The sequence below is a fragment of the Amblyraja radiata genome, chromosome 14 (assembly GCF_010909765.2).
Source record: "Amblyraja radiata isolate CabotCenter1 chromosome 14, sAmbRad1.1.pri, whole genome shotgun sequence".
NCBI lineage: Eukaryota > Metazoa > Chordata > Chondrichthyes > Rajiformes > Rajidae > Amblyraja > Amblyraja radiata.
Window position 1 is genome coordinate 1,778,468 of NC_045969.1, and position 18,821 is coordinate 1,797,288.

At 50.8% G+C, this 18,821-nt stretch overlaps 1 protein-coding gene across 1 annotated transcript in view; it reads right to left on the reverse strand.

Moving 5' to 3' along the window:
* Positions 1-17,477, reverse strand: part of trappc10 (trafficking protein particle complex subunit 10) — a 37,507-nt gene extending 20,030 nt beyond the window's left edge. Inside the window, exons 1-6 of the mRNA XM_033033482.1 lie at positions 17,373-17,477; positions 9,581-9,662; positions 7,992-8,127; positions 5,820-6,016; positions 2,716-2,911; positions 784-895 (exon numbers count right to left, since the gene is read on the reverse strand). Of these exons, the coding sequence (XP_032889373.1) occupies positions 784-895; positions 2,716-2,911; positions 5,820-6,016; positions 7,992-8,127; positions 9,581-9,662; positions 17,373-17,430 (781 nt within the window). The 5' untranslated portion in view covers positions 17,431-17,477. The remainder of the gene's footprint in view (positions 1-783; positions 896-2,715; positions 2,912-5,819; positions 6,017-7,991; positions 8,128-9,580; positions 9,663-17,372) is intronic.
* Between the last annotated feature and the right edge of the window lie 1,344 nt (positions 17,478-18,821).

An 18,821-nucleotide genomic window follows, 5' to 3' on the forward strand; every position in this document is an offset into this window, starting at 1 on the left:
ACACGTGCAAACACTTGCACACGCGCACACACAGACAGACACACACACACGTGCACACGCGCACACACACACAAGGGGGAGCAGATGGAGCAGAGAGAGGACGTACACATGTGTGAAAACGGACAGCTCCAGATTCAGAGACGGTTTCTTCCCAGCTGTCATCAGGCAACTTGATTTTGTGATTAGTGCGGGTGTCAGGGTTATAGGGGAGAAGGCACGAGAATGGGGTTGAGAGGGAAAGATTGATCGGCCAAGATTGAATGGCGGAGTAGACTTGATGGGCCGAATGGCCTAATTCTGCTCCTAGAACATATGAAATGAACTATCCTGCCAACAACTAGAGAGTGGTCCTGAGCTATTATCTTCCTCCAAAGACTCGCAGGTTTGTAGGTTAATTGGCTTGGTAAAGGTAAAAAATGTCCCTAGTGTGTGTAGGATAGTGTACGTGTGCAGGGATTGGCGGTCGGCACGGACCCAGTGGGCCGAAGGGCCTGTTTCCGCACTGTATCTCTGAACTAATCCAGAGGCCAAAGCCTCAGAATTACCGGACGTTCCTTTAGGAAGGAGATGAGGAGGAATTTCTTTAGTCAGAGGGTGGCGAATCTGCGGAGCTGTGAGGCCAAGTCAGTGGATATTTTTAAGGCGGAGATAGATAGATTCTTGATTAGTGCGGGGGTCAGGAGTTATGGGGAGAAGGCAGGAGAATGGGGTTGAGTGGGAGATGGTGGAGTGGCCATGATGGGCTGAATGGCCATAATTCTGCTGCTGTCACCTATTACTTACCGCCGGCCCCGTAGTTGACGATGTACTGGGTGAAGAGAGCATCCAGCTCGTCGTACTGGACCAGAGCGTCCTCGTACTGTTGCAGCATCTCAAACACAAACGCCAACTCCTCCTGCAAACACACCGCAGACACAATGTCAACGTCAACCTGTGCAGGAACGAACTGCAGGTGCTATAGACAACAGACCAGGGCCGTGACGTGCGGCCTTGTAGGCCTTGACGTGCCGCCTTTTCAATTAATCCAAATTTAGTAGAACAAATCCTTTTATTTTTATCGATATATTTTTGTTGGTCTTTTATTATTTTTATTTTAATCTTAAAATGAACGTGTTTAAAATACCAAGGAGCGTAAAGGAAGATTCAACAAAATAATCCTCAAACATTAAAACATTAGTGAGTCATGAGGGCTATTTTAACACCTGTTACGCTCACGATTTAGTTCTAAGGAACGTACGTTAACCTCCCTGCATGACTGGTGCCACCACTGCCTGAGGCTGGTTGACGAGAGGGAAAATGTCGGGGAGAGTCTGCCGGCCATCCAGTCTTCATAGAAACATAGAAAATAGGTGCACGAGGAGGCCGCCATTCTATATGATCATGGCTGATCATCCCCAATCAGTACCCCGTTCCTGCCTTCTCCCCATATCTCCTGACTCCGCTATCTTTAAGAGCCCTATCTAGCTCTCTCTTGAAAGTATCCAGAGGACCGGCCTCCACCGCCCTCTGAGGCAGAGAATTCCACTCACAACTCTCTGTGAGAAAAAGTGTTTCCTCGTCTCCGTTCTAAATGGCCGACCCCTTATTCTTAAACTGTGGCCCCTGGTTCTTGACTCCCCCTAATGTAGACTTTCTTTCTGTGTGTTGCCCGGGTCTCTGTGCCTGACATGCTGATGTAAGCAAGATTTTCCCTTTACCTCCTTGTATTCTGTATTGACAACATAAAAGCCAAAACTGCCCGCAATCCCAGGAATTCCATCGGCAAAAGTGGCACGGTGGCACAGCGGTAGAGTTGCTGCCTCACAGCGCTGGAGACCCCGGTCCGATCCCGACTACGGGTGCTGTCTGTACAGAGTTTGTACGTTCTCCCCGTGACCTGCGAGGACTTCGGTTTCATCCCACACTCCAAAGACGTACAGGTTTGTAGGTTAATTGAGGATAGACACAAAATGCTGGAGTAACTCAGCGGGACAGGCAGCATCTTTGGAGAGAAGGAATGGGTGACATTTTTTTGTCGAGACCTTTCTTCAGACTGACAGCTCTGTGGGACCACTATCAGCTGAAGAACTGCAGTGGTCCACATCAGTGGCCGGTACTATCGTCAAGGGTAATAGTGATTAAATACTGTCTTAGCCACTTCCATGATTAAATAAAACAAATGTTCTCCTTTAAGATTAATTACAAGGTTAATTCCCGGGATGGTGGGACTGTCATATGCTGAGAGAATGGAGCGGCTGGGCTTGTACACTCTGAAGTTTAGAAGGATGAGAGGCTATCTTATTGAAACATATAAGATTGTTAAGGGTTTGGACACGCTAGAGGCAGGAAACATGTTCCCGATGTTGGGGGAGTCCAGAACCAGGGGCCACACAGTTTAAGAATAAGGAGTAAGCCATTTAGAACGGAGACGAGGAAACACTTTTTCTCACAGAGAGTGGTGAGTGTGGAATTCTCTGCCTCAGAGGGCGGTGGAGGCCGGTTCTCTGGATGCTTTCAAGAGAGAGCTAGATAGGGCTCTTAAAAATAGCAGAGTCAGGGGATATGGGGAGAAGGCAGGAACGGGGTACTGATTGTGGATGATCAGCCATGATCACATTGAATGGCGGTGCTGGCTCGAAGGGCCAAATGGCCTACTCCTGCACCTATTGTCTATTGTCTAAGATGTTGGATAGTTAAATAGATCAGCGGTAACGGGCGTGCTTGGGGCAAGCTTACCTGAACCATGAAGTAGGCAGAGAAGCTCCAGCCGGCCTCCGTCCTCTTCTCCCTCATTGTTCTCATGTCATCCTCAAACTTGCCCAGGTTCTTGGTGAAGGACATCAGCAGCAGAGTCCGCAGCTTGGCAAAGAAGACGTTCCACGACTCCTGCGTGCGGGCCGAATCCTTCAGGGGATCGGAGAGAACCACGCACCTGCGGCAAGGAAGGTCGCCTCTGGGTTAGTTTAGTTTCAGCTTAAAAGTCAGTCCTCGACTCTCCCACTAGTGGAAACATCCTCTCCACATCCACTCCATCCAGGCCTTTCACTGTTCTGACCAGATAGTCAAATATTCAATTCGAATTTCGTGGAATGTGGGAATTTCGTTGTCTGTGGAATTCTCTGCTCCAGAGGGCGGAGTCAGGGGATATGGGGAGAAGGCAGGAACGGGGTACTGATTGTGGATGATCAGCCATAATAATAATAATAATGGATGGGATTTATATAGCGCCTTTCTTATACTCAAGGCGCTTTACATCGCATTATTCATTCACTCCTCAGTCACACTCGGTGGTGGTAAGCTACTTCTGTAGCCACAGCTGCCCTGGGGCAGACTGACGGAAGCGTGGCTGCCATTCTGCGCCTACGGCCCCTCCGACGACCACCAATCACTCACACACATTCACACACAGGCAAAGGTGGGTGAAGTGTCTTGCCCAAGGACACAACGACAGTATGCACTCCAAGCGGGATTCGAACCGGCCACCCTCAGGTTGCCAGCCGAACACTTAGCCCATTGTGCCATCTGTCGTCCCATGATCACATTGAATGGCGGTGCTGGCTCGAAGGGCCGAATGGCCTACTCCTGCACCTATTGTCTATTGTGGGAGGTTCAGTTTAGTTTAGTTTATTGTCACGTGTACCGAGGTACAGTGAAAAGCTTTTTGTTGCGTGCTATCCAGTCAGCAGAAAGACTACATGATTACAATCGAGCCATTTACAGTGTACAGATACATGATAAGGGAATAAGAGACAAGACTTTGCCTTCCATCACAGTGAGGAGGAGATTCACTGTGATGGATGTTTGTGTAAATTGTGTTGGTCGTGTGTCTTGGTTTTGTTTCTTGTTGTATGACTGCAGAAACCAAATTTCGTTTGAACTTCATTTGAGGTTCAAATGACAATAAACGGTATTGTGTTGTGTTTAAGAAGGAACTGCAGATGCTGGAAAATCGAAGGTAGACACAAGTGCTGGAGAAACTCAACGGGTGCAGCAGCATCTATGGAGCGAAGGAAATAGGCAACATTTCGAGCCGAAGCCCTTTGGGAAATAGGAAATAGGCAACGTTTCGGGCCGAAACCCAATGGGTTTCGGCCCGAAACGTTGCCTATTTCCTTCGCTCCATAGATGCTGCTGCACCCGCTGAGTTTCTCCAGCACTTGTGTCTACCTTGTATAGTATTGTGTATTGTACAACGTTTAGTGCAAGGTAAAGCCAGCAAAGTCCGATCAAGGATAGTCACCAAAGAGGATAGATGGTAGCTCAAGACTGCTCCCTGGTTGTGGTAGAAAAGAAACATAGAAAATAGGTGCAGGAGTAGGCCATTCGGCCCTTCGAGCCTACACCACCATTCAATATGATCATGGTTGATTATCCAACTCAGTATCCCATCCCTGCCTTCTCTCCATACCCCCTGATCCCTTTAGCCACAAGGGCCACATCCAACTCCCTCTTAAATATAGCCAATGAACTGTGGCCTCAACTACCTTCTGTGGCAGAGAATTCCACAGATTCACCACTCTCTGTGTGAAAAATGTTTTCCTCATCTCGGTCCTAAAAGATTTCCTCCTTATCCTTAAACTGTGACTCCTTGTTCTGGACTTCCCCAACATCGGGAACAATCTTCCTGCATCTAGCCTGTCCAACCCCTTAAGAATTTCTATAAGATCCCCCCTCAATCTCCTTAATTCTAGCGTGTACAAGCCGAGTCTATCCAGTCTTTCTTCATATGAAAGTCCTGACATCCCAGGAATCAGTCTGGTGAATCTTCTCTGTACTCCCTCTACGGCAAGAATGTCTTTCCTCAGATTAGGAGACCAAGACTGTACGCAATACTCCAGGTGTGGTCTCACCAAGACCCTGTACAACTGTAGTAGAACCTCCCTGCTCCTATACTCAAATCCTTTTGCTATGAATGTTAACATACCATTCGCCTTCTTCACTGCCTGCTGCACCTGCATCCCTACTTGGTTCAGTTGCCTGATAACAGCTGGGAAGAAACTGGTCTGATCACTCAGACTGGACCACGGCCACAGGCACAACCTCTCCACCCAGGGCAACACCCCCTCGGTGACATCTGGCCATAGGAGGCCCACCTACAAGCTACAGTCACTGCACCTCAGTACACGTGACAATAAACTGAAGTGAAGCTTTGTCTGCTTTCAGTCTGAAGGGTCCCGACCCGAAACATTGTGTATCCACGTTCACACCTTACCATTCCAACATTTAAAACAACAGTTAGACAGGTACATGGATGGTGTGGGAAGAAACTGCAGATGTTGGTTTAAACCAAAGATAGACACAAAATGCTGGAGTAACTCAGCGGGACAGGTAACATCTCTGGAGAGGAATGGAATGGGTGATGTTTCGGGTCGAGACCATTGTTCACACCTTACCCGTCCTTATCTCTGTCTCCCTCTCCACCGACTCTCCATCTGAAGGAGGGTCTTGACCCGAAACGTCACCCATGCCTTCTCTCCAGAGATGCTGCCTGTCCCGCTGAGTAATGCCCCTGTCCCACTTAGGAAACCTGAACGGAAACCTCTGGAGACTTTGCACCCCACCCAAGGTTTCCGTGCGGTTCCCGGAGGTTTTTGTCAGTCTCCCTACCTGCTTCCACTACCTGCAACCTCCGGCAACCACCTGCAACCTCCGGGAACCGCAGGGAAACCTTGGGTGGGGCGCAAAGTCTCCAGAGGTTTCCGTTCAGGTTTCCTAAGTGGGACAGGGGCATTACTCCAGCTTTTTGTGTCGACCTTTGGTTTAAAGCAGCATCTGCAGTTCCTCCCTACACGCCAGCGAGGGGTGATATCACGGGGGCCACCATGTTGCCACCACCGTACCTGTCGCTCTGTTTGTTGCAGAAGTCGTTCCTGATTTTGTCGACGATGGATGTCCTGGGCAGGATGTTGGTTTTGTTCTTTTTCTTTGCGTCGCTCTCCACCACCACGATCAGCCAGTCCACGCTGCTGTACGCCTTCAGAATGTTCTGCCATTTTGTTATCTCATCCTTCGCTGTCGCCTTGTAAACCTCCGTGTCCTGCGGTTCGTCAAAGGAAGATTCAATCACAACCTGCGGGGCAACCTTCATCACACAGAGGGTGCTGGCTGTATACGACACAATCAACTTTATTTATCCGTTAGGAACTTTGGTTTCTGCAGCCATACAACAAGAAGATACAATTTTACAAGACACACAACCAACACAATTCACACAGATATCCATCACAGTGAATCTCCTCCTCACAGTGATGGAAGGCAAAGTCTTGTCTCTCCCCTGCTCTCCATCTTCTCCCGATGTTAAAGTCCCCGGTAAGTCCCGCGGCCGTTAAAGCCGCGCCGGGCGATGTCAGGCCCCGCTCCGAGTCGCCTTCAACCCCGCAACTCGGGCAGGAGAAGCTGCCGCCGCGGGAGCTCTGAAAAGCGGTCACCCACCAGGGACCCGCGAGCTCCCGATGTCACCGTCCACCGGGCCTGCAGCTGGAGCATCCCAAGCCCCAAAGCCGGCCAGCTCCACGATGGTGAATCCGCAAGCTCCGCGACTGGAGCCCCCAGGTCATTCCGGTTGGAGGCCGTTCCACGGTGCTAGGCCCCAACGACAACGGAAACCCGACTGGGAAAAGGTCGGGTTCCCCGTACAGGGAAGAGATTTAAAAGTTTCCCCCGCCCCGCACACATACACAGTTAAAAACAATAAAAAACCACAGCAAACTACACATGGAACAGGACAAAAATTAAAAAAAATATGGAGCCAGCTGCCAAGAGGTGGTTGAGGCTGGGACTATGACGATTCTTGAAAGATGTTTGGACATCAATTGGGGCAGAATTAGGCCATTCGACCCATTAAGTCTACTCCGCCATTCAATAATGGCTGATCTATCTCTCCCTCCTAACCCCATTCTCCTGCCTTCTCCCCATAACCCCTGACACTAATACTAATCAAGAATCTGTCTGCCTCTATCTATCTTAGTTTGAATAGTGAAAGGCTTGGATGTGGAGAGGATGTTTCCACTAGTGGGAGAGTCTAGGATTAGAGATCAGAGCCTCAGAATTAAAGGACGTTCCTTTAGGAAGGACATGTGAAGGAATTTATTTGGTCAGAGGGTGGTGAATCTGTGGAATTCTTTGCCACAGACGGCTGTGGAGGCCAAGTCAGTGGATATTTTTACGGCAGAGATAGATAGATTCTTGATTACTACGGGTGTCAGAGGTTATGGGTAGAAGGCAGGAGAATGGTGTTAGGAGGGAGAGATAGATCAGCCAGGATTGAAAGGTGGAGTGGACTTGATGGGCCGAATGGCCTAATTCTGCTCCTATCGCTTATGACCTTACGACATGTGCATGGATAGGAAATGTTTAGAGAGATATGGGCTGAACTAGTGTGCTCGGCAATCAATAGTTGGCATGGACTCGGTGGGCCGAAGGGCCTACTTTCCATGTTGTAACTCTACATCTAAAGGATGTGGGCCAGACGCGGGCAGGTGGGACTAATATATGGTCACCTCACAACAAAAGCTTTTCACTGTACCTCGGTACACGTGGCGACAAATGTCATTGGACTGAACGAGAGGGGATGGCTTGGTGGGCATGGGCAAGATGGGCTGAAGGGCCTGTTTCCGTGCTGAATGACTCTAAGAACACACTCGGACAAAGCACAGTGTTGGTAGAGTCAGCTTCCTCCTGTGTTAGCGCTTGGATCATCTGTTTCTGGAGCGCCGGAGGTGGAGGGGAGATCTGGCAGAAGGTGTAAAATGGTCAGAGGCATAGATACGGTAGACACTCACAACCTTTACCCTAGCGTGGAAATGTCAAAGGCTAGAGGGCACAGCTTTACTGTCAGAGGGATAACCGGTGGAGAGGGGGAGGAGGAGGGGGAGGGGAGAGGGGGAGGAGAGAGGGGAGGGGAGGCGGGGAGGAAGAGAGGGGGAAGGGGAAAGATGGGGGAGGGGAGAGAGGGGGGGAGAGCAGGGGAGAGAGGGGTTGGGGGCATACAACACACGAGTCACCATACTCACACAGCAGTCCGTCCAAAATATGTGCAGGAATGGGAACGTGAGCAGCGCCCGGTTCCCCTCCTTGGGAATCAACTCTTCCTTAAACTGGACAAAATTGGCTTCCAGGTGGATCATCTTGGGGGGTCGACCGTAAGACCTGGGGCACGAGGAATCACAGTTAGATCTCTCCTCTCCTTACCCTCCCTCCCTGCCTCCCCCCCTCCCCTCTACTCCATCCGTGCCCCCAGAAACGTCGTCTGTCCATCCATCCATCCATCCCCTCTGCAGACGCTGCCCGACCCGCTGAGTTCCTCCAGCACTGTGTTTGTTGCTCAGGGCTCCATCTTGGCCAGCCGGAGGTCAACATTAAAACTCCGCCATCTTTCCCTCAGGCCAAGCGCGCCACCTCTCCTGGCCACGGGTGACGGGCACATAACCAATGCCTAGCGCCCAAGGTGGTGGACGCCAAGGTGCTCCAGATCAGTTCAGTTTGTTTTGGGAACTGCTCTGCCCAGGATAAGAAGGCTCTGCAGAGAGTAGTGCGTTCGGCCAAATGCACTATGGGAACTACACTCGCCCCCTTCCTGCAGGAACTATACATCAGGAGGTGCAACTCCAGGGCCAATAAGATCATGGGAGACCCCTTCCACCCCAGCAACGGACTGGTCCAGCTGCTACGGTCAGGCAAACGCCTCCGCTGCCATGCTGTGAGAACGGAGAGGATGAGAAGGAGTTTCTTCCCAGAGACCATTAGGACTGTAAACTCCTATCTCACCAGGGACTAACTTTACTCAACCATTCGACTGTTGTGTGGAGTCTTTTTTAAATTGCTGTTTTTTTCCTTTTTCTTCCCTCCCACAAATATGTAATATGTAATTCTATTCCATTCTGCTTTGTAGGTTTTTGCACAATCCGCAAGCATTGCCACTTTTCATTTCACTGCACATCTCGTATGTGTATGTGACGAATAGACTTGACTTGACGACTTTATTGTCACGTGTACCGAGGTCCAGTGAAAAGCTTTTGTTGCGTGCTAACCAGTCAGCGGAAAGACAATACGTGGTTACAATGGAGTCCTCCTCAGGGTACAGACACACGGTGAAGGGAATAACGTTTAATGCTAGATAAAGTCCTGCAGACTCCAATTAGAAACAGTGCAAGGATCTCCAATCACATGGATGGGAGGTCAGGACCACCCTCCAGCTGGTGGCAGGATAGTTTAGTTGCGTGGTTCAGAGGCAGGTCCGTCACGGTGGCGCAGCGGTAGAGTTGCTGCCTTACAGAGAATGCAGCGCCGGAGACCCGGGTTCCATCCCGACCACGGGTGCTGTCTGTACGGAGTTTGCACGTTCTCCCCGTGACCTGCGTGGGTTTTCTCTGAGACCTTTGGTTTCCTCCCACACGCCATTGACGTACAGTTTGTAGGTTAATTGGGATTGGTACAAATGTAAAATTGCCCCTAACATGTGTAGGATAGTGTTAGTGTGCGGGGGGATCACTGGTCGGCACGGACTCGGTGGGCCGAAGGGCCTGCTTCCACGCTGTATCTGTAAATCTGTATCTGATAACCCCCCCCCCCGCGCGCACGGTGACTGGAACAGCGACCCTACCTTCTCCACTCCATGGGCTCTCGTGGAAGCTGCTGCACCAAGATGGAGTACACGGATGAGAAGAGAGCCTGATCTCCTGCACCTGCAGAGAAAACAACACCTCAGTCCTTTCTGTCCTGGGCCTCCTCCATGGCCAGAGTGAGTCCCACCGCAGATTGGAGGAGTAGCACCACATATTTCACTCGAGTAGTTTACACCCCAGCGGTATGAACAATGACTTCTCCAATTTCAGGTAGTCCTTGCTTCCTCCCTCCTTCCCCTCCCCTTCCCAACTCTCCCACAGCCCACTGTCTCCGCATCTTCCTTTCTTCTCCGTGCCCCATCAGTCTGAAGGGTCTCGATCCGAAACGTCACCTATTTCCTTCGCTCCATAGATGCTGCCTCACCCGCTGAGTTTCTCCAGCATTTTTGTCTACCTTCGATTATTCCAGCATCTGCTGTTCCATCTTAAACAACATCCCAGTCCCCAGTGGTCAGTCTCAGGGGGCAAAGCCAGGCCCCAACACTGCACCTGCAATCAAGGGATACGGGGAGAAAGCAGGAACGGGGTACCGATTTCAGATGATCAGCCGTGTTGGAGACTGGAGCAGCTGGGCTTATATACACTGGAATTTAGATGGATGAGAGGGCATCTTATTGAACCATATAAGATTATTAAGGGATTGGACACGCTAGAGGCAGGAAACATGTTCCCCATGTTGGGGGAGTCCAGAACCAGGGGTCACAGTTTAAGAATAAGGGGTCGGCCATTTAGAACGGAGATGAGGAAAAACTTTTTCACCCAGAGAGTTGTGAGTCTGTGGAATTCTCTGCTTCAGAGCGCGGTGGAGGCCGGTTCTCTGGATGCGTTCAAGAGAGTTAGATAGGGCTCTTAAATATAGTGGAATCAGGGGATATGGGGAGAAGGCAGGAACGGGGTACTGAATGTGGATGATCAGCGATGATCACATTGAATGGTGGTGCTGGCTCGAAGGGCCGAATGGCCTACTCCTGCACCTATTGTCTATGAAACACCCAGCAAACTGCCCACTCTCCACATCTTCAGAAAGCCACAGTGAGTAACACTCACAGGACATAGGACAGTACAGGGTAGACACTAAAAGCTGGAGTAACTCAGCGGGACAGGCAGCATCTCTGGAGAAGGAATGGGCGACGTTTCGGGTCGAGACCCTTCTTTAGACAGGGTGCTGCCTCACCATTTAACACACCTGGATAGGTACATTGGAAGGAGAGTATGCCAACATCACAGGTTAAAGCAGGGGGTGGGCAACCTTGTTCTGTATAGGGGCCGGGACGCACGTGTGTGAGCGGATGGGGGGGGCCACATCTATCACGTGTACACACAGATCCCGCCCCGGATGGCGGGCATCAAATCACGTGTTCACAGAAGGTTAGACAAAAATGCTGGAGAAACTCAGCGGGTGAGGCAGCCTCGTGCAATCCTTGCATGTCTCACCCGCTGAGTTCCTCCAGCATTTTTTGTCTACCGTCGATTTCTCCAGCATCTGCAGTTCTTTCTTAAACGTGTTCACAGAAGGTGCGGGGCCGTGCCGCTGGCTTTGCGCAGGATGCAGTACGGGCAGAGCTCGGGGCACTCAGTGGGCCGGATGATTTCGGGTTACGGGCCGCAATCGGCCCGGGGGCCGTAGGTTGCCGGCCCGACTTAAAGTCAGCTCTCCATTATATCTCCTCAGACATGTCCTTTTTTACTTTCAAAGAAAGATGGTTGTACAAGGACGTGGCACATGTTTTCTCTTCGCTCAACCTGCCTAACCAGTTATTATGTTCAAAAGGGAACTGCAGATGCTGGAATATCGAAGGTACACAAAATTGCTGGAGGAACTCAGCGGGTGCAGCAGCATCTATGGAGCGAAGGAAATAGGCGCCGAAACCCTTCTTCAGAGGAGAACTTCTTCAAAGTAGGCATACCTTGAAGAGATATCGCAGTGGAGTAGACAAAGTGTTCAAAAGGGAACTGCAGATGCTGGAATATCGAAGGTACACAAAATTGCTGGAGGAACTCAGCGGGTGCAGCAGCATCTATGGAGCGAAGGAAATAGGCGACGTTTCTGGTCGAGAGTTTCTCCAGCATTTTTTGTCTACTTTTGATTTTCCAGTTCCTTCTTAAACATTTCGCCCACTCCACTATGAAATCTCCTCAAGGTGCGTCTAGTTTGAAGAAGTTCTCCTCCTCTCTCTGAAGACAGTTTAGCAACCTCCTCTCTCACTGCCCAGTCTGAAGAAGGGTCTCGACCCGAAACGTCACCTACTCCTTTTCTCCATCGATGCTGCCTGTCCCGCTGAGTTTCTCCAGCATTTTTTAGAAACATAGAAAATAGGTGCAGGATCCGCTGGTTGGCGCGGACTTGAAGGGCCGGTTGCCACGCTGTATCTTTAAACTAAACCTCAGATGGACACAAAATGCTGGAGTAACTCAGTACACTAACACTATCCTACACACATTAGGAACAATTTTACATTTTACACCAAGCCAATTAATTTACAAACCAGTACATCTTTGGAGCGTGGGAGGAAACCAAAATATCTGGGAGAAAGCCCAGTCGGTCAAAGGGAAACTGTATAAAACTACGCACACGCAGGCAGCACCCGTAGTCAGGATTGAACCCGGGACTCTGGCGCTGTGAGGCAGCAACTCTACCGCTGCGCCACCGTGCCACCTGCGGGAGGAGGGGGGAAATATTTCTGAGATTTAAGAATCTAAGCGCCAGGCTAAACAGAAGCGGAGCCAGTGAATCCAAGGCACATTTCTACATGTTAGTGGAAGTTTAAAACGGTTCCTCTTCAAGTAGAAAATGCTGCAAAACATCAATTGTAGATCTCAAAGTGGCACGGCGGGTAGAGCTGCTGCTTCACAGCGCCAGAGCCCCCGGTTCCATCCTGACTACGAGTGCTGTCTGTACGGAGTTTGTACCTTCTCCCCGTGACCATGTGGGTTTTCTCCGGGTGCTCCGGTTTCCTCCCACATCCCAAAGATGTACAGGTTTGTAGGTTAATTGGTTTCTGAAATTTGTAAATTGTCCCTAGTGTGTGTAGGATAGCGTTACTGTGCGGGGTGATCGATAGTCGGCACAGACGCGGTGGGCCGAAGGGCCTGTTTCTGCTGTATCTCTAAACTCTAGTCTGAGATTAAAGTTTATCAAAGATATTGAGGGACAGGAGGGTGAAGGATGGGGGTATAGTGAAAGGCCTGGATAGAGTGGATGTGGAGAGGATGTGTCCACTGGTGGGAGAGTCTAGGACTAGAGGGCATAGCCTCAGAATTAAAGGACGTTCCTTTAGGGAGCAGATGAGGAGGAGTTTCTTTAGTCAGAGGGCGGTGAATCTGTGGAATTCATTGCCACTGAAGTCTGTGGAGGCCAAGTCAGTGGATATATTTAAGGCAGAGATAGATAGATTCTTGATCATTACGGGTGTCAGGGGTTATGGGGAGAAGGCAGGAGAATGGGGTTGGGAGGGAGAGATAGATCAGCCATGATTGAATGGCGGAGTGGACTCGATGGGCCGAATAGCCTAATTCTGCTCCTATCACTTCGGACAAAGATGTGCAGAGGGTTTACGTCAGAGATGCGCCGTGATCTGTGTGAGTGGTGGAACAGAGATCGTGTGGATAGAGAACATACTGCCCGTACACCTGAGTTTAAAATGAAGGCAGATAGTTGGGGAATGCAGGCAATGGGGTCAAACTAACAAAGTGCCAGTATGGGTTTGATGGGCAGAGTGGCCAGGCCTGGCCCGGTGACAGGCCAGTGACATCACAGATGGCCGTTACCACGGCAGCGGCAGTCAACAGACCCCCCCCGCCGTGACCCACCCGTCAGTCCCACAGCATTGCGCTCCTCACAACCCTGCAGCGGCACTGGCACCAGCACGCAGCACTGCACCACACGCCACCCGCCCGCCCGCCCGCCATGTGAGCAGACCGTCGACATCGCCAGCCCAGCCCAGCCCCACCGCCATCCGCAAACTCAGGCTCACCACCAGCACACACACACACATCCACTGCACAAGGTGGGTGCACATGCGTGCGGGTGTATGCGCGTCTGTGTGCGTGCGTGTGTACATGCGTGCGGTTGTGTGCGTGTGTGTGTATTCGTGTGGGTGTGTGCGTGTGAATGTGTGTGTGTTCGTGTGGGCGTGTGCAGATGCGCGCGAGAGCGCGTGCGTGTGTTGGTGTGTGTGCGCACACGTACGTGCGTACGTGTTGGTGTGTGCGCGTGTATGTGCCCGCGTGTTGGGGTGTGTGCGCGCGTGTCGGTACAACACGTTGACACATCTACATTCTTGGTTTGCGTAGACTGTTGCGTTTACTGCGCTAACACCTCACATAGTAACATAACACATTAACGTTGAAACTCACGGAATAGTGAAAGACTTGGATAGAGTGGATGTGGAGAGGATGTTTCCACTGGTGGGAGAGTCTAGGACTAGAGGTCACAGCCTCAGGATTAAAGGACGTTCTCTTAGGAAGGAGATGAGGAATTTCTTTAGTCAGAGAGTGGTGAATCTGTGGAATTCTTGGCCACAGACGGCTGTGGGTATTTTTAAGGTAGAGATTGATGGATTCTTGTGTAAGAAGGAACTGCAGATGCTGGTTTACACCAAAGAAAGACACAAAATGGGTCAGGCAGCATCTCTCGAGAAAAGGAATAGGTGACATTTCGGGTCGAGATCTTTCATCAGACTCTCTGATTCTTGATTAGTACGGGTGCCAGGGGTTATGGGGAGAAGGCAGGAGACTGGGGTTGGGAAGGAGAGATAGATCGGCCATGATTGAATGGCAGAGTAGATTTGACAGGTCGAATGGCCTAATTCTGCTCCTGTGACATGAACATAATTCAGCTCTTTGATTCGCCAAGGACTGAAGTATGTGGCAGCAATCACAAACACAAACTGTAGTCAGGATGGAACCTGGGTCTCTGGCGCTGTGAGGCACCATGCAGTCAGTGACCAAATGCAAGCAAGCACCGGCCGGTGGTGCCACATTCACAATCACGATGCCTCTCGGAATGGTAAACCCAGGAGCACAACTAATGCTAAACTCACATCACCGTAAACATGACAATTCTCATCTGTTATTTCAATTTAAGATCCATTCACCAACCAGACACAATATGAAGGACTGCTCCTGAACACACCCAGAACTCAAACAAGAAGGTAAGAGAGAGGATAAACACGAGATGCTGGAGTAACTCAGCGGGGCAGGCAGCATCTCTGGATAGAAGGAATGGGTGATGTTTCGGGTCAAGACCCTTCTTCAGACTAGTCAGGGATAAGGGGACTGAGAGATATAGACGATGATGTGGAGAGATAAATAACAATGAATGAGAGATATGCAAAAAAGTAGCGATGATGAAGGAAACCGGCCATTGTTAGCTGTTTGCTGGGTGAGAACGAGAAGCTGGTGTGACGGGTGGGGGAGGGATGGAGAGAGAGGGAATAGCGGGGCTACTTGAAGTGAGAGGAATCAATATTCGTACCACTGGGCTGTAAGCTGCCCAAGCGAAATATGAGGTGCTGTTCCTCCAATTTGCGTTTAGCCTCACTCTGACAGTGGAGGAGACCCAGGACAGAAAGGTCAGTGTGGGAATGGGAAGGGGAGTTAAAGAGTTTGCCAACCGGGAGATCAGGTCGGTCTAGGCGGACTGAGCGAAGGAGTTCAGCGAGGAGCTAACCCAGATCATCAGTCGCCAAAGATTCCGGGTCGTGTAAATGGGGCAGCGCAGGCTGAGAGGGTAACAAATGAGGCACCACTGTCACAGCGTGATCTCTCCCCCCCCCCCAACAGATGGGCATTTCAACGGGATGGGGCAACTGGGAACGTCACTGGAGAAAAGGAATAGGCGATGTTTCAGGTCGAGACCTTTTTCAAACTGAGAGTCGGGGAGAGGGGGAAGATTCTGAAATTGTGCAATCCAGGGATTGGACAGGCTGGGCTGGTTTTCCCTGGAGCAGAGGCAAATGACAATAGACAATAGGTACAGGAGTAGGCCATTCGGCCCATCGAGCCAGCACCGCCGTTCAATGTGATCATGGCTGATCATCCCCAATCAGTATCCCGTTCCTGCCTTCTCCCCATATCCCCTGACTCCGCCATCTTTAAGAGCCCTATCTAGCTCTCTAGAATGATAGAAGTATATAAAATTACAAGGCTTAGAAATGGTCGATAATCCAAATCATTTTCCCATGCTAGGGATATCCCGAACAAGAGGGCATTTGTTTAAGGTGAGAGGAAAGAGTTTAAGGCGATCGAAGGGGAAGGTATTTTTTAAATACGTAGAGAGTTAACTGATATCTGGACCTTGCTAACAGAGGTGGTGGAATGAGATACAATGGCCTGTTTCTGGATGATTGTGTGGGGAAAAGTCAAGTGTAGAGAGTATCTAATCATCACATGTACCAGCAGCAGAGCATTTACAGCCAAACAGGCCCAAAATGCAACACATACAGATAAATATAACGATCAAACCTTCAATAAAGGACTGAAGGATGTGTAGGCCAGGACAACGGATAGATGGTCGAGGTGGGACCTCGTTGAAACGTACAGAATAATGAAAGGCCTGGATAGAGTGGATGTGGAGAGGATGTTTCCACTAGTGGGAGAGTCTAGGACCAGAGGTCACAGCCCCAGAATTAAAGGACGCTCTTTTAGAAAGGAGATGAGCAGAATGTCTTTGGTCAGAGGGTGGTGAATCTGTAGAATTCTTTGCCACAGACGGCTGTGGAGGCCAAGTCAGTGGATATTTTTAAGGCAGAGATAGATTCTTGATTAGTTTGTGTGTCAAAGGTTACAGGGTGAAGACAGGAAAATGGGATTTGGAAGCAGAGATCAGTCATGATTCAATAGCGGAGTACACCGGATGGGCCGAATGGCCTAATTCTACCCCTATAACTTCTGAGTGTTTAATTTTCACAATTGCCGGCAACTGAACAATGACACTCTTTCTTGCTGCAGCTTAATGAACCTGTAAATACAACACATAGAGATAAATATAACATCAATAATGGACGGAAGGCTGTGGAGGCCAAGTCAGTGGATATATTTAAGGCAGAGATAGATAGATTCTAGATTAGTACAGGTGTCAGGGGTTATGGGGAGATGGCAGGAGAATGGGGTTAGGAGAGAGAGATAGATCAGCCATGATTGAATGGCAGAGTAGACTTGATGGACCGAATGGCCTAATTCAGTTCCGAACACTTATGATGTGGTAAGCCACGATAGATTCATTGTCCACAACGGTATCCGCAAGGAAACGTTCTCAGTCCCTGTACACTCACAACTGTGTGGGCAAATTCACCTGCAACCACCAGCCACAAGTTTACATACGGCACCACAGCGATGGGCCATGAACAATGTTGGGAGAGACAGACAACTTGCAAAACGCAGTGTCAGGACAACAAGCTCCCCCTTAATGCCAGCAAGATGAAGAAGTCAGTTGGGAGGATTCAGCAAGTGTGCTGGAGGTACACAGCCCCGATCAGCATCAATGGACGGTGCCAAAGTGTAGATGATGGGCACAGTGTTATATAGACAGACCCGTCCCCACCGGTACTGTACCCCAGTGTTATACAGCAACAGACCAGCACTGCCTACCCCAGCACCGTCTACCCCAGCACGGTCGTGTCTACCCCAGCATCGCCTTCCCCGGCACCGTCTACCCCGGCACCGTCTACCCCGGCATCGCCTTCCCCGGCACCGTCTACCCCGGCACCGTCTACCCCGGCCAGCAGGGTTATACAGACTCCCCCGGCGCTGGGCCCCGCGGTCACTCACAGGTGGCGAGCGGCCGGTTCTCCATGGTGAAGAGCTGCAGCCGGTCCTCGGCCTCCATCCGCCAGCACCGCCCGCCCCGCCCCGCCCCGCCCGCTGCTGTTTCCGCTTCCGTTCCCCGTCGCCACTTCCGCCCCGCTCTCCCCTCTCCACCCACTTCCGCCCCGCTCTCCCCTCCAACCTACTTCCGCCCCGCTCTCCCTCCACCACTTCCTGTCCCACCATGAACCCCCCCCAGCCTGCATCTGTCCCACCTGCACAGTCCTTTGGTTTAGAGCAGAATGAGGCCATTCGGCCCATCACGTCTACTCCACCATTCAATCATCGCCGATCTATCTCTCCCTCCTGACCCCATTCTCCTGCCTTCTCCCCGTGACCCCCGACACCCGTAGATCCCACAATACAAGGATAGACCAAAGGTGGTGGCCCTTCGACCCATCGGCCCGCTGCTGGCCCCCCCTCCCTTTAGATGCCCCTGGTGTCAAATAAATGTTGAAGGTGCTGGAAACACTCAGGCAGCAGCTGTGGAGGAAGGAGTGGAGTTAGCGGTTCAGTTCGGTGACTCCTCCCATCTCCACACCTGAAACATTGCCTCTGTTTTTCTCTCTACAGATGCTGCCCGACCTGCTGAGTGTCTAGTATTTGTTTAGTGTGGAGATACAGCCAACAGGCCCTTCAGCCCATCGAGCCCACGCCGACCAGCGACCCCCGTACAATATCCCTATCCCACACACGAGGGACTGTTTACGATTTTACCAAAGCCAATTAACCTAAAAACCTGTAGAAAGGAACTGCAGATGCTGGTTTCAACCAAAGACAGACACAAAATGCTGGAGTAACTCAGCGGGACAGGCAGCGTCTCTGGAGAGAAGGAATGGGTGACGTTTCGGGTCTGAAGATGGGTCTCGACCCTGACTCTATAACTCTGTCATTTGATGAAATTGTCACCATCACAGACGACCCAGAAACAGGCCATTCGGCCCAAGTCACCCATGCCGACCCACAGTTGGCCCATTTTCCCGTGTTTGGCCCGTATCCCTTATCCAGATGAAGGGTCCCAACCCGAAACGTCGTCTGTCCATTCCCTCCACAGACGCTGCCTGGCCCGCTGAGTTCCTCCAGCACTTGGTGTTTCGTCTAAGGTTCCACCATCTGGGTATTGTTAAGGCAGAGATTGATAGATTCTTGATTAGTAAGTCTCCGGTTATGGGGAGAAGGCAGGAGAATGGGGTTGAGAGGGAAAGATAGATCAGTCATGATTGAATGGCGGAGTGGACGTGAGGGGCCGAATGGCCTCATTCTGCCCCCATCACTTGTAAACATCTGCATTTCTTGTGTCTCTCACCAGTATTTACCCTTGCTTCCTCTCTCTCTCTCCCTCTCCCTTTCCCCTTCCCTCTCTCCTTCCCTCTCTCCCTTCCTCTCTCCCCTTCTCCCCCTCTCCCTCCCCAT